At 53.1% G+C, this 22901-nt stretch overlaps 2 protein-coding genes across 10 annotated transcripts in view; one reads left to right on the forward strand and one right to left on the reverse strand.

The window, feature by feature from the left end:
* ASXL1 (ASXL transcriptional regulator 1) overlaps window positions 1–9084 on the forward strand; it is a 76693-nt gene extending 67609 nt beyond the window's left edge. For all 6 annotated transcript variants that reach the window (XM_079128126.1, XM_079128125.1, XM_079128128.1 and 3 more), the window contains 5 exons: window positions 602–765; window positions 862–958; window positions 2266–2371; window positions 3099–3738; window positions 4249–9084. In XM_079128126.1, the coding sequence (XP_078984252.1) occupies window positions 602–765; window positions 862–958; window positions 2266–2371; window positions 3099–3738; window positions 4249–7140 (3899 nt within the window). In that variant the 3' untranslated portion in view covers window positions 7141–9084. The remainder of the gene's footprint in view (window positions 1–601; window positions 766–861; window positions 959–2265; window positions 2372–3098; window positions 3739–4248) is intronic.
* NOL4L (nucleolar protein 4 like) overlaps window positions 1–22901 on the reverse strand; it is a 384060-nt gene that overhangs the window by 257922 nt on the left and 103237 nt on the right. For 3 of the 4 annotated variants that reach the window (XM_079128163.1, XM_079128166.1, XM_079128165.1), the window contains 5 exons: window positions 22035–22220; window positions 21758–21949; window positions 21533–21655; window positions 21079–21280; window positions 12580–17147 (listed from right to left, as the gene is read on the reverse strand). In XM_079128163.1, the coding sequence (XP_078984289.1) occupies window positions 16927–17147; window positions 21079–21280; window positions 21533–21655; window positions 21758–21949; window positions 22035–22220 (924 nt within the window). In that variant the 3' untranslated portion in view covers window positions 12580–16926. Of the gene's footprint in view, window positions 1–12579; window positions 17148–21078; window positions 21281–21532; window positions 21656–21757; window positions 21950–22034; window positions 22221–22901 lie in introns of those variants that run through there. The other variant, XR_013761981.1, reaches the window with a different exon arrangement.

A 22901-nucleotide genomic window follows, 5' to 3' on the forward strand; every position in this document is an offset into this window, starting at 1 on the left:
CTTCAGCAGTGCTCAATCTGTGGTCTCACAGGTCTCCATTTGCAGTGCTCCCCCCACCCCCCATAAAAGTAGCATTTGCTTAGGCTTCTGAGAGTTAACTGACATTTATTTCAGTTGGCATTGAACAACCAACCATTGGTACATTACTGCCTGGAGATTATACCTCATTCACAGGAACCTTCTGTAGTACACTAACTAGATTTGCTTTTAGACAACTTCCATCCTTTCTCCAGTTGGGCTTTGTGGAGCCCGTTCTGCAGCCTCGGAGGGAAGCTCAGAGCCTGCCCCTGCCTGGTTTTCCGTGGGAAGAGTGTCCTCTTCAGGCTGTGATACAGCACGGTACAGAGTGTTGTCCGAGGGGAGGCAAGCCCACGTGTTCTCTTAGGGTCGATGGCAACGACAGTAACCTGGGAAGAGCAGTTGTAACGTGTGGGTTAGGATGGACTGGATGATTGAGCAGATTGTGTACAGAACACAGTTCCGGGTGGCTTGGGTTCTGCCACCAGAGTTTTTCCATGAGTTGCTATTTGCTTTATTAGCTTTTTTGGCTTTCAAAAACTGAAAATCTGTACCTTGCTTCTTCTTGCATCAAAAATCACAGGTCAAATGAAGCGCAACAGAGGGGAAGAGATAGATTTTGAGACACCTGGGTCCATTCTCGTCAACACCAACCTCCGTGCCCTGATAAACTCTCGGACCTTCCACGCCCTGCCATCACACTTCCAGCAGCAGCTCCTCTTCCTCCTGCCCGAAGTGGACAGACAGGTGCGGATGTGCAGCCTCCTCTTGACCTGTCTAGGTGGGCTCCTAGTCTCTTTAAAGTTTCCTTACTTATTGTTTTTTCTCCCTGGTTCCTCTTAGGTGGGGACAGATGGCCTGTTGCGCCTCAGCAGCAGCGCACTCAATAATGAGTTTTTCACCCACGCAGCTCAGAGCTGGCGGGATCGCCTGGCTGATGGTAAGTCGGCTGCGCCTCAGGGCTGGAGGTGCGTCTTCCCTCTGCGGTGCTGCATGTCTCCTGGTGTTTTAAGCCCAGATACTTACTTTTCACCAGTATTTTTTTCTCAAGGGATATTCAGTTGAGAACAGACTTTTCTCCCAGTTATTAGTAAGTGTAATGGATGCTATTGTGCCAGACTGCTTTGAAAAAGTCACAGGGCATTTGACCTCCACTGTCTTGTGTCTGTATATCCATCTGTATCTCTTTAATTTTAAAGCCTTGCATGCCTGTTCTTCCAGTAATCGTGGCATTATCTGGATGGATAAAGCACACCCTGATGAGGCCCACCGTGCTGTTTTTGGGGACAGTAGTTACTTGGAGTAAATATTAGCTTGTCTTTACTTTTCTGGGGAATGTGTTGGGGATCCCACACCACCCCTAGGTTTGATAACTGCTGGCAGGGCTGTGTATGTGGTTATACCCAGGGTTATGATTTATTTACAGCACAACGAGTACAACGCATAATCAGCAAAGGGAGAAGGCACCTGGGTGCAGGGCAAGCAGAGCGCGAGGTCTGAGGTCCTCTCCATGGTGTCAGGCAGAATGACTGAACTCTCCCAGAGAGGCTATGCCAACCCTGTAAAGTGTCTACCAGGGAAGCTCATTAAAGCTTCAGTGTCCAGGATTTATATTGGAGGCTGATTGTGTAGGAAGCCACTGCTGAGCACATACCTAGATACTTGAAAGCGGCGTGTTTAGCATAAACCATATTGTTGGCATCAACATTTTAAGCACAGTGAGTGGTTCAGAGGATGAAGGGAATTCTTGAAATCCAGGCTCCCACCTGTCAGCCAAGGACCATCATTGCTAGCTGCCCTTTCCAAGGATAAGCAGTCTGCTATAATAATTGTGTGTAAAAACATGATGTGAAAGTCACTGGAGGAGATAAGAGCATGTCTTTTATTTTGAAGGGGGACGGTTTACTGGGAATTGAACCTAGGGGTGTCCAACTCCTGATCCACATCCCCAGCCCTATCTATCTATCTATCTATCTATCTATCTATCTATCTATCTATCTATCTATCTATTTATTTATTTATTTAGAGATAGGATCTCATTAGGTTGCTTCAGGCCTCCCTGACTTGCTAAGGCTGGCTTTGAACTTGTGATCTTCTTGCCTCAGCCTCCCAAGCTGCTGGGATTACAGGTGTGCACCACCACACCTGGCTGCATGTCCTTTTAAAGTTCCTGGTTTTAAAGTAGACTTGACTGTAGGACAGACATCATATCCTGAATGTACTCATTAGAAAAATCTCTCTCTCTAGGCGAATTTACTCATGAGATGCAAGTCAGAATACGACAGGAAATGGAGAAGGAAAAGAAGATAGAACAATGGAAAGAAAAGTTCTTTGAAGACTACTATGGACAGAAGTAAGGCACTTGGTGATATGATTGCTGACTAGTGTGGGTGTGTGAGGGGGTAGAGGCATCTGGTTTCAAAATTCAGCCAGCCATTTGAATCCATGGGTTCTGCTTTGAGACTCAACCAACCATGACTCGAAAATATCTGGGAAAACCAATTGCATTTGAACATGTACTGAACATGTACAGATATTTTTCTTTGTCATTATTCCCTAAGTAAAACTTTATTTATATAGCATTACTATTTACATAGCATTTGTGTTGTATTAGGTGTTATAAGTAATCGGGAGATAAGGTGAGTGTGAAACTCAGTAGTGGAACACTTGTCTAGCATGTGTCCAGCATACCCAGGGCTCTGGGTTTGATTTCCAGTACCACATACACACAAAATAAAGTATATGGGAAGTTGTGTATGGGTTATATGCAAATACTCTGCCATTCATTTATGGGACTTGAGGATCTGTGGATTTTGATGTCCAGAGGGTCCTGAAACCAGTTTCCCATGGATACTAAGGAAAAGCTATGGTACGTACTTCTGTCTTGGACAAGAATGTGGAGATTGCAATGACTCGAGTCATTTAGCTTAATGCCATTCACAGTGAAGCAGAACGTGTTGTTCTATGGTTGTGTTACGCACCATGCAGATTTATTTTGCGTATCTGAGTGCCCATTATGCATAGAAATAAGACACCTGCCCTTTCTGACGTATAGCTGATGGTGTGAGTTTGTTTTGCAGATTGGGTTTGACCAAAGAGGAGTCATTACAGCAGAATGTGGGCCAGGAGGAGGCCAACATCAAGAGTGGCTTGCGTGTCCCAAGGGAATCAGTGCGACCACAGCGTGGTCCAGCCACCCGACAACTGGATGGGCATTTTAAGAAACGCTCTCGACCAGATCTCCGAACCAGAGCCAGAAGGAATCTGTACAAAAAACAGGAGCAAGAACAAGCAGGTGTTGCTAAGGATGCAAACTCTGTGGCACTTGATATCCCTCTCTCCACGGACAGGGAGGCTAAGACAGACTCAGCAGGGGTGAGCAGTCGCAGTCCCCTGCTGCCAGGTGTGTCCTCTGTAGCACCTGGCCCAGAGGATCCTGAAAGTCCAGGTGAACCTGTGGCTTCCCGAATTCAGACTGAGCCAGACAACTTGGTACGTGCCTCTGCATCTCCAGATAGAATTCCAAGCTTGCCTCAGGACACTGCGGATCAGGAACCCAAGGATCAGAAGAGGAAATCCTTTGAGCAGGCAGCCTCTGCGTCCTTTCCCGAAAAGAAGCCCCGGCTTGAAGATCGTCAGTCCTTTCGTAACACAATTGAAAGTGTTCACACCGAAAAGCCACAGCCCACTAAAGAGGAGCCCAAAGTCCCGCCCATCCGGGTAGGAGACTGTTTGATTCCTAGTGACCCTAGTGCCTGGTTTTCTTGGAGGGTCATGAGGTTGTAGAGCCCCTTTGAAGGGACAGAGGTCTTGGGGCCCTGGCCTGAATTATGGGAGAACTCAGAGCTTTCCACAAGAGAGCTTTTCATGAGACTGACATGAGGGTGGGGGTGGTGTTGGGAGAGGCAGCTCTTTCCTTCTACCCTATCAAAGAATCAAAATCCTTTGGGGTTTTTAATTGTATATTAGATAGCATTAGGCTCTTTGCTGTAGTGGCTCATACAGTCTCACCAGAAATTAAATTTGGGAATGTGACATAGATAGCCTTGCAGCAGAATCTTAGAATGAAGCAGTGGCAAGGGCAACCACTTCACGATAATTGTTTTATTTTTTAGGGCAGCGATGTAGTTCTACAGGCAGGACCTCTATGCTACCAGTCTCCCAGACTCGCTTTGTAGTTCCTAGGTTAGGTCACCCAATTAAAACTCTTTCTCTGTGCTTTTCTTTCAGATTCAACTTTCACGTATCAAACCACCCTGGGTGGTTAAAGGTCAGCCCACTTACCAGATATGTCCCCGGATCGTCCCCATCACAGAGTCCTCCTGCCGGGGCTGGACTGGTGCCAGGACCCTCGCAGACATTAAAGCCCGTGCTCTGCAGGCCCGAGGGGCGAGAGGCCACCACTACCATCGAGAGGCGGCCACCACTGCCATCGGAGGTGGGGGTGGCCCGGGTGGAGGTGGCGGCGGGGCCACCGATGAGGGAGGTGGCAGAGGCAGCAGCAGTGGTGATGGTGGTGAGGCCTGTGACCACCCTGAGCCCAGGGGAGCCCAGAGCACCCCTGGAGAATGTACGCCAGATCTACAGCGAGCACAACTATTGCCGCCTTGTCCTCTGAATGGGGAGCAGACCCAGGCAGGAATTGCCATGTCCAGAGCCAGGAGAGAAGATCTGACTTCTCTGAGAAAGGAAGAAGGCTGCCCACTGCAGAGGGTTCCAGGCGTCCTCATACATGGCCTGGAAGATGCCTCTCAGCCCTCTGTTGCTCCCACAGGGGACCAGCCATGCCAGGCTTTGCCCCCACTGTCCTCTCAAACCCCAGTGGCTGGGAGGTTATCAGAGCAGCCTGCCTTGCAGCTGGAGAGTAGAACTGAGTGTGAGTCTGGCACTACTTCCTGGGAAAGCGGGAGCGAGGAGCAGGGGGCCACTGTTCCTCCAGAGACCAGTCCAGTGCAGTCTCCGTTAGGAGCTGTTGTATTTGGAGAAGGAGCAGACCTGGCTCTTGACAATAATCCTATTCTGAAGGATCCTGAAAATGTGACTCCTAGTTCCACACCTGAATCGTCACTGGCTGGCCCCCTGCAGGACAAACCATGTGATGATGAATTAGGACTTGGTGATTCAGGTCCACCTGTGAGGGAAAGTGATGGTAGACAAAAAGCCCTGAAAACTGGGCCTGTTAGGTCTGACAGTGCTGCTGCTTGGACACCCATCCTGTCAAGTGATGAGGTGGTGAAACATTCTGAGCCAGGATCCAGAGAAAATGTTCCACCTGTGGAGCCTCAGGTCGGAGAAGACTGGGAGAGCGCTGCTGCCCTTGTTGCCTTGTCACCTGGGGGATTGGCAACTGAAAAGGGTGTGGCACCCCCTGACAGCTGTGCTTCACTCTGCATAGTGTCACCTCAGGGCAAGGGTGGTTCTGGCAGCGATGGCAAACATGTGGACATCAAGAAGCTGCAAATCAGTGGAGACTCTGAAGCACTGAGTCCTCACAGCGAATCCACAGATACAGCTTCTGACTTTGAAGGTCACCTCAGTGAGGATAGTGAGGCTGACACTAGTGAAGCCACAGTGACAAAGGGGTCCTTGGTGGACAAGGATGTGAAACATGATTGGAAGCAATCCACTTTCCTGTCCAAGGTGAACAGTGACCAGAGTCTGGTTACAAGGACAGAGGGGATGGTTGCTCCTCAGAGCTGGGTGTCTCGAGTATGTGCCGTTCCCCAGAAGATCCCAGACTCCTTGCTGTTGTCCAGTACTGAATACCAGCCAAGACCCCTGTGCCTGGCCAGGCCTGGGTCCTCAGTGGAGGCCACCAACCCACTTGTGTTGCGGTTGCTGCAGGGTAACTTGTCCCTAGAGAAGGTTCTTCCTCCAGTTCACAGTAACAGCAAGCCAGAATCCTCACAACTGCCACTTCCAAAAGAGCAGAGCCATGGTGGCCCCCTGGGCACGGGACCTTTGCGTGGTCCTGGAGAAAACAGTTGTGTGGTTGACAGAAGCAGCCCTGCTTCAGAAGGGTCAAAGGGGCTGCCCCTGCCTGAGAGCCAGGAAGCAAGCATTAGTCTTAGTCAGGCAGAAGTCACTCAGGCTTCTGGAGCACCCCAGAGTTCCAAGGTGGTCCCATGTTTAGATTCTTTAAGTCCAGTGACAAAGCCGATGATCTCCTCTGGGAAACCGAAAGAAATGGATTCCAAAGAGCAGTTTTCTTCCTTTAGTTTTGAAGATCAGAAGCAAGTCCGGGAGTGTAATGATCCACATGCTGCTCCCAGCAACAGCCCGGGAGAGCTTACTACCTCGAGAGCACCTTGCTTCTCATCTCCAAATGTGATCTCCTGTGGGCCAGAGCAGACAGGCGGGGCCCCGGGTGGTCAGAACAGTGTTGGAGGTCAAGGGAAGAAGCTCTTTGGTCCTAGAAATGTGGCTGCAACCCTTCAGTACCCCAGGCCTGTGGACCCCGTGCCACTGCCTGCTGAGGTTCCTCCAGTTTTTCCCAGTAGGAAGTTGGGGCCAAGCAAAAACTCTGTGTCTGATGGGGTACAGATTGCAAGGGAAGACTGGGGTCCAAAGCCACCCGCTGCCTTTGTTGGTAACAGCAAGAATGAAAAGACTTCATTGGGGGGTTCTCTTAATGCAAATTCAGAGAACAGAAAAGCTGCTGGGCACAGTCCTCTGGAACTGGTGGGTCACTTGCAAGGAATGCCCTTTGTCATGGACCTGCCCTTCTGGAAACTCCCTCAAGAGCCAGGGAAAGGGCTGGCTCAGCCTCTGGAGCCTTCTTCCATCCCTTCCCAACTCAACATCAAGCAGGCTTTTTATGGGAAGCTTTCTAAACTCCAGCTGAGTTCCACCAGCTTTAATTACTCCTCTAGTTCACCGGCCTTTCCCAGAGGCCTGGCTGGAAGTGTGGTGCAGCTGAGCCACAAAGCGAACTTTGGTGCGAGCCACAGTGCGTCCCTCTCCTTGCAGATGTTCACCGATAGCAGCACAGTGGAGAGCATCTCGCTCCAGTGTGCGTGCAGCCTGAAAGCCATGATCATGTGCCAAGGCTGCGGTGCGTTCTGTCATGACGACTGTATCGGACCCTCGAAGCTCTGTGTATTGTGCCTTGTGGTGAGATAATAAATTATGGCCATTGGAAAAATTGTATATTTAGTGTGTGTATTTTGATAATAATTGATCTTAAATCTGTACACAGAATATCATTGATAAAATAGACTCTGTCTCTAGGTAAGAGCACTCTTGCCTCCCCCTAAGATTTATAGTGCTAAAACCCTCTTGTCACTTGTTAACCCTTCTGGTCTTACTGGAGGGGGTTTTCTTGGGGGGCAACCTGTGGGACTGCCCAAGGCTGGCAAGCCTAGGTCCTCACAGAGAGAGCCTGGTGTGGCGGGGGACCCTGCCTGACACCCAGAGGGACTTGAAATAAGAAGATTGTGTTCTCCACCAAGGGAATGCACCACCTGAACTGAGCAGAAATGTCAGTCTTCCACTGCCCCCTCCCTGCCATCTTTTCTTCTGCTACTTTGGGGAGTTGATGGCCTGGGAAGAAGCCTCATAGAGTTGACGTAACTCCCATCATTGCCCACCAGGGTAATCAAGCACCTGCTGACCTCAGGTCACAGTTCAGTCATAGATGCCAGTTGATGGAGCCAGTTGACCCTTGGTTCTGTTGCTGCAGCCAGTTCAGAACTTTCCTGTCTCTGTATGATCCACAAGCCCACTGGATTTTTTGGAAATTTGAATAGCCCTGCTTAAACAGCGGGGCTGGGGGGGATAGGGCTGTCTCCTGTGAAAATGCCGTCTGTCAACCATGGAGTCAGCTGCACAGATGATTGCAAGCGGCTCCTCTGCTTGCCTCCCGCCCTGCCATGCTGGACTCTGGGAGTGGGCATTTCCACACACCTGTGTATGTGAAAGTCATTTTACATTTCTAAGCAGTGTGTGTTTCTTATTTTTATATTTTTAACTCTATTCTTGGATGTATAAAGTGAACTTTTTTGCTTCTGTAAGTATGCTCTATGCACCTCTAATGTTTTATCCTGTATTTATATGTTGTACACAGTACCGGCCGATTCTGTAAATGGATGTGTTGTACAGAGAACATGAATGTCTCTTCCTTATTTTACATCTTCAGCCTCATTGCATTAAAGCAGTGTCATTTGCTTCTCTACATTGATTGTTAAAGCCACTGAGGGCTGTGCTACCTGGCATGAGGGGGGAGTGACTGACTTGTGATTTGTCACCAGGGAATCTACCCCAGCCTGCAGAGCCAGGGTCAGCTTGCCTGCACCCTCCGAGTGAAGGTGTCATGCTCCCACATCTCCTCCTCCTCCAGCCCTGGATGGCTGTTTGCTGCCATGTGTGACAAATCATTATCACCAGAGTTAAGTGCTTCTGGATTCATGGGTGAGTTCCCTGGGCAGCCCCCAGGCAGGCCTTCTGGATCTGGCTCCAGGGTCCCCACCTGTCACAGCAATACCTGGGACCACCGGGCTCCTTTTGACTTAACTTTTTGACAGCAGGTTTGGGAAGAAAGAAAGCCATGCCTGCTGCCTGCCTCTCCCAGCACATCTCCAGCAAGTCGATGCTCCTGCATTAGTCTCCCCTCATCCTGTTTCCCCCTTCTTTCTTGTGTCTTGACTTGCTGTAGAGTTGAGAGCCCACCTCTTTAGGTGTGTCCCTGTGCGAGTGCTTCTGTTTGAAGTACAAAATGTGCGTGTCTTAGGCAAGGCTCATCTCACCTAAAAGGTTTTTAAACCGCCCCCCCCCCCCCCCATTTAATCTAAGGTGGCATTTTTGTCATCTGGAGCATGAGTGAGAAGTTGGCAATGATGTGATTTAAATACAGTGTTGGCCAAGTCCAAATTGTCATCTCAAGATTCTGTTTACCAAAGACCAGGAGCAGGGGCCCCAGTGTCTCTAGCTGTCTTTTTCCTTCTTGGACCTTTGGGGCCACTAAAGGGTACAGTTTAATACTGAATCTGGTCCATGGGGCTGCCCAGAGAAAAGCACTGCTCTTGTATGTCTCTTGTGGTATTGGAAAAATAAACCTGTACAACCTGCCTTGTGGTCTCAGTCATCTTCTGCTCTGCCTGCTGCTGCGGGAAGGTCAGGTTCATGTGGAGCTTTTCAGTGAGGTTAGTCTTGACTTGCCAACCTCACTGGTCTTTGGACTCTGACTTGATGAACTTTTCCACCCCCTGGACTGAAGTCAGAAGTCTTGTGAGAGTGAAGAGTGCTTTCTCCCGTGAACGAAAGCCGTAAATGGTGACCAGCCCCTGGAGCCGTTCATCCTGACTGCCTCCGTGATCAGGATTGCCAAGCGACTCTGAGGGGTTGGTGATCTGCAGTCAGGTGACCAGTTCTGACCTTGCTGTGACGTGAGGCAGGTGCCAGGTGGGCTGCTGCTGAACGAGCCTGAGTAGGTGTGGGTCAGGGTTGGCTTCTCAATTAAGGTCCCCATTCTCCAGAGGACTTAAGAGTACCCATTTGAGCTTATCACAAACGGTTTTGGTATATAAGTAAGCAAAAGTGAAAAAACAAATGGTGGAAGTAAAGCTTAAGGACAGCTCTAGTAACTTTTTTTCTCCAAGAACTGGAGAAAATAAATTTCGTGTGAAGTCGAACACCTCTAGCAGTTCCAGTTTGCAGCGCTGCTGTTCGCAAATCCCTGGTAGATGACTGCTGCCCAGCAGCTGCCCAGTGCCTACTGTGTGCAGCTTAGGATGCATTAGAGGTCCTGGGGGGGGGTGGTCAGTACTTTGCCAGTTGCACCTTGTCTGGGAAGCACAGTGATATGGTGGGTTATTACAGGCTGCGCTGTGTGCTGACTGGGCTTGGAGCACGCTACCTCTCTGCAATTGTCCTGTCTGGACAGGGAGACTAATTGATTCTTAATCAGGTTGTTGGTGCCTGTCACCTGGTTAAAATACTCAGCAACTGTTCCCATGCCAGGCCAACATGTTAATGGCTCTGGGAAATCTGAGTGACTACTGTCACCTGCTTCACCTTTACCTTAGAGGGAGCTATTTGGATGTAGGGGGAGAGCAGGTTGTGAGGTTGATACCTGGCTTTTAGTCTCTGCTACAGTTAGCTGAATGTGCCGAGATTGAAGGCTGAATATTTGGCAAGGGAATCTTATTTAAAGGTAGAAAGGACAAGGAAACCAGATGTTTCAGGATATGGAAAGAATACTGTCTTACTGGCCTTGCATGATACCATTAATTTGATATCCGTTTGCTCTTGAGAAAGTGAGGGGCATGGGTGTGTGTATGAACTGAACAACAGCTTGTACAGTGGGGGCCTCACTGGCCAGAGCATTGACCTGCCTGAGAGCTGTGGACTCTCAAGCTGAAGCCCTGAAGAGGGTAGGATTTATGACCTTGAAGATTACTGCTAGAAACTCAAATTGGACAGTGCCCCCTGCTTCCTCCTCTTTCTATGCCTCACTTATTTTGAAAGCCTGGAACGTGCATCTCTACCCTGAGGCAGGCGACAGCCTGACAGCCCGAGTGAGCTTAGCACTTGCTGTGCACTGCTGCTCCGCTTGGTTGGTGAACCTTCTCCGCTCTTCGGATTCTTCCCAAGAGTATGTTAAGTATTGCCCACTGTTTGAGAGGGTGCCCCGGACTCAGGCAGCCCTTGTCTGACGAACCTAATGTGATCTGGGTTTATGCTAAAGATAATAGGGAGACAGGACTTGGGGAGGATTCTGTTCTTAGATTTCCTGTTAACATTTTATTTTTGGTACTGGGGATTGAATCCAGGGGTTTTACCACTGAGTTACACCCCCAATCCCAGTCTTTTTTTTTTTTTTTTTTTTTTCTCTCCGCTTCATTTTGAGACATGATCTTGCTAAGTTGCTGAGACTGGCTTGGAACTTGTGATCCTCCTGCCTTGCCTCATGAGTTGCTGGGATTATAAGCATATGCTACCATGCCAAGGCTCCTGTTCCATTTTAAATGTACGCTTCCTTACTGCATTTTAAATGACTTAAAAAAAAAAAAAAAAGCATATGCAGGCTATGGATGTGGCTAAGGGGTAGAGCACTTGCCTGGCATGCAGTAGGCCCTGGGTTCCATCCTCAGCATGGAGGAGTAGAAAAGGAAGAGTAAATGTTTTTCCCCTTTGCCTCATTGAGTAAAGGGAGGTTTGACTGTTTTGTTGGTGGGTGACTTGTAGTTCACTGCTCTAAAGAAGTGGACACTTTCCGTTTGATGATGTTGTGTGTCCACTGTTAACAGCAGTGGTCTGGAGCTCCCTATAAAGAAGCCAGACTGGGACAAGCCAGCACTTTTCTGTCCTCGAGTGATTTCTCATGGGCACCCCAGGACTCCCAGGAGCAGCACCATCTCTAAGGTAAGTGTCGTGTGCTGGCCAGGAGGCCAGGGGGTGTGTGAAGCCAGTCTGTCCTGGAGAAGTTCCAGGTTGTGGGCTTTCATTGCCCCTTAGTCTCAGCAGTGATAGTTGCAGCAGGACAAGGAAATTTGACATCACTGAGGATTTGCTGTCCCTTGACCCCTATGTCCATGGGAAGGGTGAGGTGTCAAGGCCCGTTCTGGGCTGTGCTCCCGTCTATTGAGGTTCAGCCCAGGTGCACACTCTGCTGCCTTCAAACTACTCACTCTTTGATCTCCAATGTACTTGGCTACTGCACAGAATTGCTATTAAAAAAAAAAAAAAAAAAAAAAAGGGATTTTCATGCCATTATTTAAAAATAGGTTTTAATAACTGCTAATATAGGTGTGTACACATACACACAATTTGAGCAACAAAATTTATGCATTTGGCTTGTACAATCAAAATTTTTTAAAACCCATGATAACCTGATTGTTTCCAGCCACATTCCTGCAATTTTTCCTTAAAGCTGACTCTAAATTACACATGTAGGATGAAATGAAAGTCTGCACAAGTAAATTTTGGGAAAAGTGGTCCTTTTGTTTCCTTCAAGGTGGGATCCGGGGCTTCACATAGAATGAATGGAAGTACAGAAGGTTCAGAGCCAGGATCCTGTTTGCTCAGTTTTCCAAACGCACCTAGGAATCGCTACAGGAATTTGGTGCCAGTTGGCCGCACGCCAGGGTGGCAGGGAAATGGGCCAAGCCTTGTGGTCTGGCCGCTGCAGTTAAGGCCTCGCTTGGTTGCTGACTACACTTAGGCAAGGCGTAGCACCCAGAGCCTCTCTGCTGTGTGTGTCCAAGTGGGGACTGTGAGGTTGAAAAACAGCGAGTGGAAGGCTTGCCACCCGTGCTGGGCACCTGATAAGCACCCCAGAAAAATTCCTTCCTTTTAACAGGCGAGGTGCCAAAACGAGGCTACAGGTTATTCAAGAAAACTTATGGAGGAACTTAACGTGTGGTGCTGGGGATCCTGGGGACCGAGCGTTCTACCACATCCCCAGCCCTAAAACTTACTGAGGAACTTAATCTGTGTCAGATTATTGGTTAGGAGAGGACGAAATCTTCATAGAAGGTAGTTTTGTTGTCAGACTGGATTCTGAAGGACAAGAGAGTGGGTTGGCCATGCTGCTGTCGATAGGACACAGTGGAAGCGCAGCGCTCGGTTTGCTCAGTGTTTATTAAGTAGATTCAGTCTTATATATGATATACAGATTCAAAAGGAAGAGGATTCCACATACTTATGAAATCAGTGCATTTAGCAGTAATACCATGGAGATAACAGCTCGATTAACAGCTCATTGGTCTTCTGTTAAGTGAGGGAGAGAGGGAGTCGGCCTGTGCTAGTCATTCCACAAACAAAACAGAATTTAGTCGCATCACATAGAAGACACATTCTAAGAATTAAAATATTAAGCCACATTTACTGGAAAAACTCACTGTACAGAACACAAATACTTTTTATAGAGAGCATTGAGGAGGAAGTCCTCACCTGCTTAGAAGAGCCACGTTAAGTTGCATAGGTGCATATCTGTAAAAATATAATTTAGAGGTGAAGCAATTGATTAATAAAGAGTCACCTTTAAAAGTTGGTGCCATCTGTCTGCTGCTTGCAGTAAGTGCCATATGCTTAACTGCCTTGGAGCCTCGTCCCCTCCCTAGAGGTGGCAGCTCCCCTTACCAAGCTGCCTCCAGAGCAGCCCTGGAGAAAGGCTTGTACCCTTATACCCTCTGCAACGAGAGCCAGAATCTCAGATGCGGAACTCGCACACTTCCAAAAAGGTCTAAATTACGCTAGAGGCTTGACGACCTTACGAGTTGTCCCTAAATCCTGGCTGGCTTGATCCTGAAGGCCTTCCCATGGCCAGGCTGCCTGAAGAATTACGTTCATCCCAGAACTGGGCAGTGAAGTCCTGCCTTCATGTGTTGTCTGTCCGTGCAGCAACCCATCGCCGCCGACATGAGTGCTCGCTCCCCACCCCTGCTTCTAAGTGGACACATGGCAGAGGCACACGGGCCGTCTACCAGGTGGAGTGTTTTCCAGCAAATCTTGAGTTCTGTGTGGTGTAGGTCTTTATTTTTAGGTGGAAACAGGTAAAAAGTGAGAGGTTTTTGTTTGTGGCTTTGCTAAGCAGATGAGCTTAGTGAGGTGCATCTTCCTCCTCAAGGGCGAGTCTTGCAGGACACACAGGGACTGGGGCGTCTGTACATGTAAACAGTACACTTTCACTGAGTCCAAAATTAGGAGCAAAAATACAAAGGTTCACATTGGTCTTAGGTAGATACAGGCGAAAAGGATTGAGCTGTTGAGCTCAGAAACAACGAAAACAAAGTTTCTAAAGCACCACTAAATTATATAAAAATCAGACCACGGACGGATTGAAACTGGTATTCTGGTGAAATACTTTACTATCTTGTAAAAAGTCTTACAAAAAATTACAAATTAAAAGTATCAACCCTCTGAGTTCAAAGCAGCATTTTGAAAATGAACTGGTAGTTAATCCTATAACCACCCCTGGAGTCATGCGTGGCCCTTGAGAACAGGGAGGGATGGATGGGTTCCACCTGTTTGAAATCCTCTGAGACCCTCCTAGCCCTGCCCGTCCCTCTCCCCCAACACTGACTTGGGAATAAACTGCCATTTGTATGAGTGGTGACAGAAAAATAATTTCAGATGGGTCATACTACCACCGGTCGGTCTGTGAGATGACTCACTAGTAAGACTGAGCCCCCACTTCTCCAGTTCTGCTTCTCATGGAGTCGGCCCCCTGCAAAGACTCCGGGATCGCTGTATCCTACCTTGCATTTCCTTTTTAACCCAGATCCCCAGTGATTACTTTGTGCTCTGAGTACCTCCAGAAGCTCTAAGTGACTGGGACAGGGCTCTGGGTGCGCCCTCAGGCAGAAGGCAGCCTCTCCCTGGGAGGGGACAGCAGCAGGCTAGGTCCATCAGAGTGGGCCCTGTAGCGTCCTCCAAGTCAGGAGTGAAGGGAAGGCTCAAAGCTGCGTCTTTTAAACAAAAGTAAAACAGAACGAGTCCCTGACTGAACTGCTTAGTGGGATCCTGTGCCCACACAAATAACTTGCTCCTGGTTTGGCCTTCTCTGGGACTCGGGTATAGCTTCTCTGTCCACTGCCCTGGAGGTCCCGAGGGTTCCAATGGACCATCACCATTAGCATTTGTTCCCTTTTCTTTAAAACACGTGGAACCTAGGCTCACACTGCAGCACTGAGGCCTGCTGAATGGTCAGTGGTGACAGCTTGCGCTCGGTGAAACGCAAGTTCAGGCGCAGCTTATGCTGATCTTTAGATGGCGCTCTGTTGGGGTGGAGGGAGGAACCCCTCCACAGTCTCTCTCCTGTCTGCCAAGAAATGCAACCTGTTTGTGCCTAGCTTGGTACTGCCTCTGGGAGGAGAAATGACATGTTAAGCAATTGGTAGCAGGAATTCTAGGGCGGCGATTGTCTCTGCCAATTTTTAACATTAAGATTTTCACAAATTGCCTGGGGTAATATTTTGTAAAAGAAAGATCTACTGATTACTTTGTAGTATTGTTCACACACAAAAATAAATATTTACACAAATTCATATGTCAGGGAGTCGTACTGAGCAGGCGGGGACTGGGCACGTGGATGGCCAGGGATGGGAAGAGGCCTGGGCACTGGTGCTTGTGCTGTGCTGAGGGAGGTCTCAGGTGTCCTGGCCCTGACCAGAGACCTGGGGATTGGTCACTTGGAAGGCAGAGGTGGTGTGGCTGAGTGAGCATTCGAGGCCACGTGGGAGACCACCCCAGCCACAGGTGGAGGTGTGCCTGGGACGCGGCACCTTGCCTTGCAGTTCCTGGATCTGAGCAGGCAGGCGTCTGTGCCAGCACCTGCCTGCTATCCTGAGGGGTGGTCTGCCATGGTGCTGGGGCAGCGGCCAGGGCTGCAACAGGCAGTTGGCTGCAGAAAAGCTGGTTTGGGAAGGGGCACCTGCTCTGGGATCAAGTGGAGCTCTCTGGCCATCCTAGGGTCCACTTGGCCCTGGCTCCCCTGGGGCCTCTTTGCTCTTAAGGGAGGAAAGGCAACAGGGTTTCTGCTGGCTCTGGGCAGGGGCGGGCAGCAGAGAGCTGCTGTCATGGCTACGGAGTGTGTGGAGAGGCCCTTTGGGCCTACTGAGGTCGGTGAATCCCTGGTTAGCAGCACTGGTAGGTATTGCACTGAGCAGGAGGAAGTGCCGATCGGGGATAAGGAAACCAGGCCAGCTTTTTTCTTTTTGCCCTTTTTCACACTCCAGGGACTCTGGGTTTCTTCCAGGACTGGAACTTGCAGAAGGATCAGTCCTAGGAGAACCCAAGTGGCCTCTCCACTTCCACTGATTGCGACCCGGGCGAAGGGGCAGGAGCTGCAGTCCACCCTGGAGCTCACAGCTGCTTGCCAGCTGGGGCCCACCCCAGCGACGTGGGCCCTTCTTGGCAGTTACGAGGGCCCCTGGCCTGTGCAGAGGTGTTTGGACCTGGCCCCTGGCGACCAGGTGAAGGCCAGTGCCCACTGACTGGCTGCCCCCTCCAGCACTCGGTCCTGTCAAGCAGCTGAGAGGGCTGGGGACTGCCAGCTGCTGGCTGTGAAGGACAGGACCCTCTGGGCTCTGGCTCCTGGACACCGTCTGACTTACCTCCTAGGCAGACACATTGTGGGGGACTTGGGGAGACAGCCGTTCAGAACAGGCTCGGGGCACGTCCGGGAAAGCCCGCGCTGCAGTGTGAGGTAGAGTACCGGAGGCCGTGACAGGGCTGGGGTGGTTGCCTTTCTAGTTTTGCTTTGCAGTGGGTGTGGGCGAGGTCCTCCAGCTTGGCGGTACCTGGCAGTGTCCCTGGGATCTGCAACAGGACAGCCTGGTCGAGGGGTGGTGGCCTTCTCGAGGGCACGCTGGGCACTCAGAGGGCCAACCAGCCTGGCGCCCGCCCACCCTGGCAGCCCCCAGCCCGCATCAGTGTAGTGCTATGGAATGTTAGGAACAGGGACACGTCCTGATCAGACAGACACAGACTGGCAATCTGTACAAACACAAAAGAATCCATTTTCAGAAAAATAAATTACTAAGGGGAGAGGAAGAAAGGGTCCACTTTGTTTTTCTCAATAAATATGCAATTCTGCTCACCTAAGACTTGAAAGGTAATTATCTGGGGATGGGATTCTAACATCAGGGTCCACGAAGGTGATTCTAAACAGAGCTGCAGCCCCCGCGCCTTGTCAGGGGAGCCCCAACCCTTCCAGAGCTGCCCCGTGGGCCTCTTCCAAGCAGGTCAGAGCACCCGAGTGGTGAGATTTAAAAAAAAAAAAAAAAAAAAAAAAAAAAAAAGTGTCCTTGTGCCCAAAGTCTCAGGTGCTTGGAGTGTGGCTAGAAACAGCTCTTTTGGATCCCACCTCTTTCGGAAAACAAAATGTACCAACTGGTGAGGCAGGAAGCTGGGTCCAGGCTGGGATGGCCTCCTTCCCTAGGGTAGTGCACACCGCGTGCCAGCGGGTCAGTTCTGCTGTAAAATGAGGTTTTCCAGTTCATCTGCAGAGCGCAGCAGGAAGGCCGCAGACTCTCGGTAGCCCGCGATGAGCTGCCGCACAGCGCTGATCTCCGTGGGGCTGAGCTGGGCGGTGGGCATGGTCCTGCTGGTGCTGTTACTGGAGGGGGTGGGCGTGGGGGTGGTGGAGGTGGCAGAGGCCCCGCCTTTCATGCTGAGGTCTGTGGGCCCTGTGGAGAGGAGAAGAAGGTAAGACGGGGGCAGACCCCTTGTCTGGGTGCCGGCTCAGCCGGCGCTGAGTCTGAGGCTGGCCTCCATCTCCCTGATGGTTGTGTCCTTGTGCTTGGAATAGGGCTTAAACTCCACGAAGGGCACTCAGGGTGATCTTGCAAAGAGGAGGGTTTCTGGCACAAAGGAGGATGAGGTTTGTCCAAGATCATGTGGCACTGGGGGCAGGGTAGCATGTGCCAAGTGCATGGGCTTTGGCATTGGGCAGAGCAGAACACTGATCCTAGCTCCCTGGCACTGTCCACGCCCTGTGCTGCTGCCCGAGAACTCCAGGAGACACATCCCCACTCTCGTCCCCAGAGAGAAGGAACATTCCACAACCTGAAACCTCAGGTGGTGAGCTGCTTGGGAACAGGAATCGTGGTCCCAGAACTGTGGGAATGAGTGCCGCAAGAAAGTCCCAGTGTGCCTGGGTCTGTGCCTGATCTCCCAACACAGGCTGGAAGGGCGGGGGTGCAGGACACCTAGCACACTGACAGTGCCCGCGGTGTGGCAAGCCCAGGAGTCTCCCCAAGTGGAGCTGGAGAATGCGCTCAGACAGGGTGGACTCTAGTCAGGATGAAGCCAGGAAGAGGCCCACGTCCCAGCCTAGTCAGGTTGAGCACACTCCAGGGGAGAGCCTCTTCCTGCTAAGGCTCAGCACCTCTGTGGCGCTGCTGAACTCAGGGCCTCACACGTGCCAGGCAGGCACTATTCTACAAAGGGACATCCTAGCCCTTTAAACTATTTTTCTTGCTAAGCTGCCCAGATTGGCCTCAAACTTGCAATCCTCCTGCCTCAGCCTCCTAAGTAGCTGGGATTGTGCCTAGCTGAGGAGTTCTTTTGTGCCTGATTGAGGAGGAAGGTTAATTCTTCTGGGATAAGAGAGGGTGTGGGGTTCGGGGAACTCTGTTGTCTGTTGTTTGCCCTCTGCTGGTGGAACGGAGGCAGCACCGAGAGGGCAGAGGTCTGAAACCCGCTGGGTGCGCTCTGTGGGAGGGGAACCACCAGGCCCTGTCTGGTCTGGGCCTTTCCATGGAGCGGGCTGCTGGCTTTGTAATGGAGCTGCTGGATTCGGGACCTGCTCTGCCACTTCGCTGGTAATTTCCTAACTTCCCTAAGCCTCAGATCCCGTGTGCAACACCAGGAAGCTCTTGTGAGCAGAGCACAAGCTCCAGAGGAAGGGTTTCTCAGCCTGCGGCCTGATTGTCATGTCCAGATAATGGGACAGGCTTCCCAAAGGCCTGGGGGCTTTCTGCAGGGTTCTGGCAGAGGCAGAAGCTCCTGCCACTGGACAGGTGTTGGGGGCGGGGGTCTGGCGCCCTTGCCCTCCCCTCTGGGCCCTTCCCCAGGCCCCGCCCCAGGTTATCTTATGGGGCATGTGAGCCTGTTGTTGGCTTTCAGCCACCACCCTGCTACCCCAGGTTCTGATGGCCAGGCTCCCTCAGTGCTGCGCGGCTACAGTGCCAGCGTTCACGCCCTATAAAGACAAACTCTTGTCGCTGGAGACAACTAAAAGGAATCTTTGGGATAGATTATGGAAATTTCACTGCTGCTAAACAGAATCTGGTGTGACCCCCAAATAGGGAAGGAAGTTGGGGTCTATGATTGGACAGTTTGTCACACGGGATTATTTCCTTTCTAACCAGAGAGTGTAAACAAAGAAAGATCTCAGGAACTGGTTTGCTAAAGAATGTCCTTGGAATTGAGAGTTCAGGGAACAGTCAAGACCACTAAAATCCAACCCAGGAGTTAGGAGTGGGCTGTGTCCTGCTGGAAACAGCAGCCAGGCAGGGGCTGGCCTAGGCTGGCAGCCTCTGACACGGAAAGGGCAGGACCTGGAGGGAGGCGGAGGAGGGCCACCCGTTCTGGGCTATTCAGAGCTTCCTCTGTGTGGCTCTGGTCCCTTCCAAGCAATGCTCAGAGGTGGCCAGTGCCACCTGCCACAGCCCACAAAAGTGGTGGCCCTGGGCTTCCTCTCTGTCCTCCCTCCCACCCCAGACCCTGTCCCGCCACCACTAGAGGCTCAGAGCTGTCCTCCTTTCCTGGCCTGTGGCTAAAGCCTGGAGAGAAGGTCCCTGCTTCCTACAGCCAGCCTGACCATGGGGACAGCCCACGCAGGCTGGTGACAACAGGTGCACTGCCCAGCACCCCCATGAGACAGCAGGCCCGACCCCCCAAGCTCATCGGCATCTCCAGATGCCAACGTGTGGAGCAGAGTGAGGAGCCCTGCAGGCCTGTGGGGCGGCTGCTGAGGCTGCTGCCAGGGGAAGCCCAGGGGCTGGTGGCTCTGCGCCCACAGGCTGCCTGTCAGCTCCTCCAACTGCTGGAGTCGAATCCAGACCCAGGGTTCTCCAGATGAGCGCTCACAGGACAGGGGCTGCTTCTGGGACCTTGCCACCACCCCTGAAGGAGCCAGGGTATTCAGAGATGGGAGACTAAGGCCCTGGGATACACAGGGCCAGCCTCTAAGTCTGCCTCCAAGGACAGCCTGGGTTGCCATCTGGACCTCTGCGGCAGGTGTGGCTGAGGTAGGAGGGCAGAAGGCCCCAGCCCCTCATGAGGGAGCTGTCATGGCAGCTGCAGCCCTGACAGGCTATGCTGGTTGTACCAGGTGGAGACCTGTCCCCATCATGCGCTGCCTGGGAGGGACCAGGCACCAAGCCATTCCTATCTGTCTGGCTGGGTCCTGAACTCCCTGTGTCTAAGTGGAAAGGGGTTCCCTCTCCCTGGTCCTGGGCCCACTCGGTGGGCCATAGGATGGTCTTCCTGGGTGGCTGCTCCGCCCCTTCCCAAGCTAGCCAGTCTGGTCTGGCTTCGGGGATTAGGGCCAGGCAGCCTTCTTATTTTAGGCTAAGAGGCATTAGAGAGGGATGAGAGGTTAAGCTCAGGCAGGAATCTTCAAGGACCTACGCCTACTGCCTAGTCTGGGGGTGCAGGGAGTGTGGCTGCAGGCTTGGGTGGGGTGGGGGCAGCTAGGCTTTCTCTGTGGCTAGGGATGCTCCCTTGCTGCTCAGGGACAGTGGGGGGTCTCACAGTCAAGGACAGGGCTTCAGGAATACACAGGCACACTCAGCCCAGACCCAGCTCCAGGGCCCCCCACCTACAGGCAGCCTCTCTCTGGCCTTTGAACAGCTTCCAGGAACATTGCTTCTCCCTGCAAACCTCGCCACAGGGACAGACAGTGATGGAGACCCAGCTCAGCTCACATCCCTTCCACGCTAAAAGCCCAGCGGTGCCCCTCTACCCTGCCACACAACAATCCTACGCCTGGCCCACGAGGCCCTGTGCCCACCCTCCCCTGCCACCCTCCAGCGTAGATGGTCCCTGCTCCATCCCCATGCAGGGCAGCACCTGACCACAAGGTGAGGTCTCTGCAGGGGCCCTTCCTTCCTATCAGTCTGCCCCATCCACAGCAGAGCTACCTGGACAGCCCCTGAGGCACCCAGCTTAGGGGCATGGAGCTGAAGGTACCAACGGTTGACCAGCACCCCAGGTGACTTAAATGTGTGCTCCACGGGTCCAGGGGCAAGGCTGAGGCCCAGCAGCCAATGAACAAAGCTTTTGCTTCACAGGTAAGGCCAGGAGCCGAAGCCTGGAGAGGGTTACCTTCCTGAGCTGCCGGGCAGCCCAGGCCCAGGCCCGCACCATGTGACCCACTTGCTGAGCCTGGGGTCGTGCATTAAACGGGTGTGGTGAACGGCCTGGGCCAGAGCCTTGCTGTGGGGTCCCTGCACGGGAGCCAGGGCGAGGTGACACCGGAGGCACGAAGAGAGCGGCAGGCTCTCCATTTTGCCCAGCTGAGGTTTGCCTCGGCTGAGGGCAGGGAGCCGCCCCGCACTGGCCCCTGCCTGCCCTGCCCTGCCCTGCCCTGGGCCTCGCCAGGCCGCTCACCATTACTGTGATTTCCTGTCTGGAGGGAAGCTGGGGGCTGCAGGTTGCTGCTCAAGGCCCCGTAGCCACGGTAGCTGTAGTTGAGGCCGCCGTTGACGTACACGGGGTCCTGGGAGTAGGAAGAGGCTGGCAGTGAGTAGGTGGAGTGGGTGACGGCTGCAGCGTCCCGGGAGTGCTGCTTGTCCAAGGCTATGGGCTCGTCCTGCAGGGGCGAGAGGGCGGTGCTGGCGAGCCCACGGGCAGCACGCTGGGCCACGACCCGGGCAGAGGGTCAGCAAAGCCTGCATCTCCCGTTTCACCCGTGGGCGTCCCTCCGCCCGCTCCCTGGGGGCCGCCTCCCCAGCCACCTCCCCGGCTCTGCTCAGCTCTGCGTGGGTGGTCACCAGCCGGGCCAAGACCCCTTCCGGGCGGCCCGTCAGGTCTGCCCGCCGTCCTGGCCCGCCCTGCGCGGCACCTGCGAGGACTGGTAGATCTCCAGGCGCATCCTCTTGGCGGCTTTCCTGGTCTCGCTCTCGCAGGCGGCGGCGAGGATGTTCTCGGCCATGGCGGAGGTCAGGTGGGGCGGCGTGGGGCGGGTCTGCGGGCAGAACGGAGTGGTACCGAGGGGCTGGGCCTGGCCGGGGAGCGGGCGGGGGCTTGCTTCTCGCGCTGGGGCAGAGGGGCGCGGGCCGGGGCTCACCATCTCCATGCCGTTCTTCTTCATGCGCCGGCAGGACTTGAGGTACGTGCGGATGCGCTTGCGGGCGCGCTCCTGGAACTCGGGGAACTGCCGGCTGCACGACTCGATGATGGCCTGGATCTTCTCCTTGGGCTGCTTGGAGATGGGCACCATGCGGTCCAGGTTCTCGTCCACAAAGAGGCGCACGAACATCTGTGGAGACAGGCGTCAGGGGGCCGCCCGCCCGCCCTCCGCCCGCCCCGCGCCCGCCCCGCGCCCGCCCCGCGCCCGCGCTCACGTTGAAGGCCTTGAGGCGCTCGGGGTCCATGCCCTCCGAGTCGGTCATCTTGTCATTGTCCTCGTGGTCGTCGTGGTCATCGTCATCGTCGTCGGCCGCAGGGGCCCGGCCCACGGTCAGGTCTTCAGGGCAGCCACTGACCTCGGTCTTGATGGAATCGTAGCTCCCAGAGCTGTAGGGTGGGGACTGGCGGGAGGCGAGAGGCGAAGGGTCAGCTGGCCTGCGGCCATCGGGGCCTCCCACGGGCCAGGGTGAGCCTGCTGACCCGCCCAGCGAGCGGCTCCTCTCCAGCGCCCTGCGTTGGCGGCGTGGGGAGAGCCATCCCGCCAGACGCCCTTCCCGGCCCTGCTGAGGCAAGCAGGGTAGCCGCTTCTTACACAGGTGCCCACACCAGGCCGTGCCACACGGGGGGAGGGGCACGAAGGACGCCCCCTGGGTGCCAGGATCTGTTTTGGCTTCCAGGATTCCTTTCGGATCCCCAAGGGGCTACTGCCCTGAGCTGACAACCAAGCTGTCACCAGAGCAGCGAGTGTGCCGTCTGTCAGGGGACAGATGAGCTGGGAGAGGGAACCAGCCGGTGGCAGGCCTGGGCAGTGTTTCCAGAGAGCTCAGGCTGGGCTTCCATCTGCCTCCAGAGACACCAGGGCCCCAGTGAGGACAGCAGAAGCAGGAGAGGGAATCAGACCCAGCCCACCTGTCCCCTCCTGCAGGGCCCTGTGTGCTCTCCTGAGTGGCCCTGGCTCTCTGCTCTGTTCCTCGAGGACAGGGAGCCCCTCAAGGACCGCTGTCCTTTGCCTTTGAGAAGGTTTCCTCTGTGGCCTGCCTCGACTTCCTGGCCCTTGCTCTGAAGGAGGCTGGCATCTAGCA

The sequence above is a fragment of the Sciurus vulgaris genome (genome assembly GCF_902686455.1).
Source record: "Sciurus vulgaris genome assembly, chromosome: 2".
Classification (NCBI taxonomy): domain Eukaryota; kingdom Metazoa; phylum Chordata; class Mammalia; order Rodentia; family Sciuridae; genus Sciurus; species Sciurus vulgaris.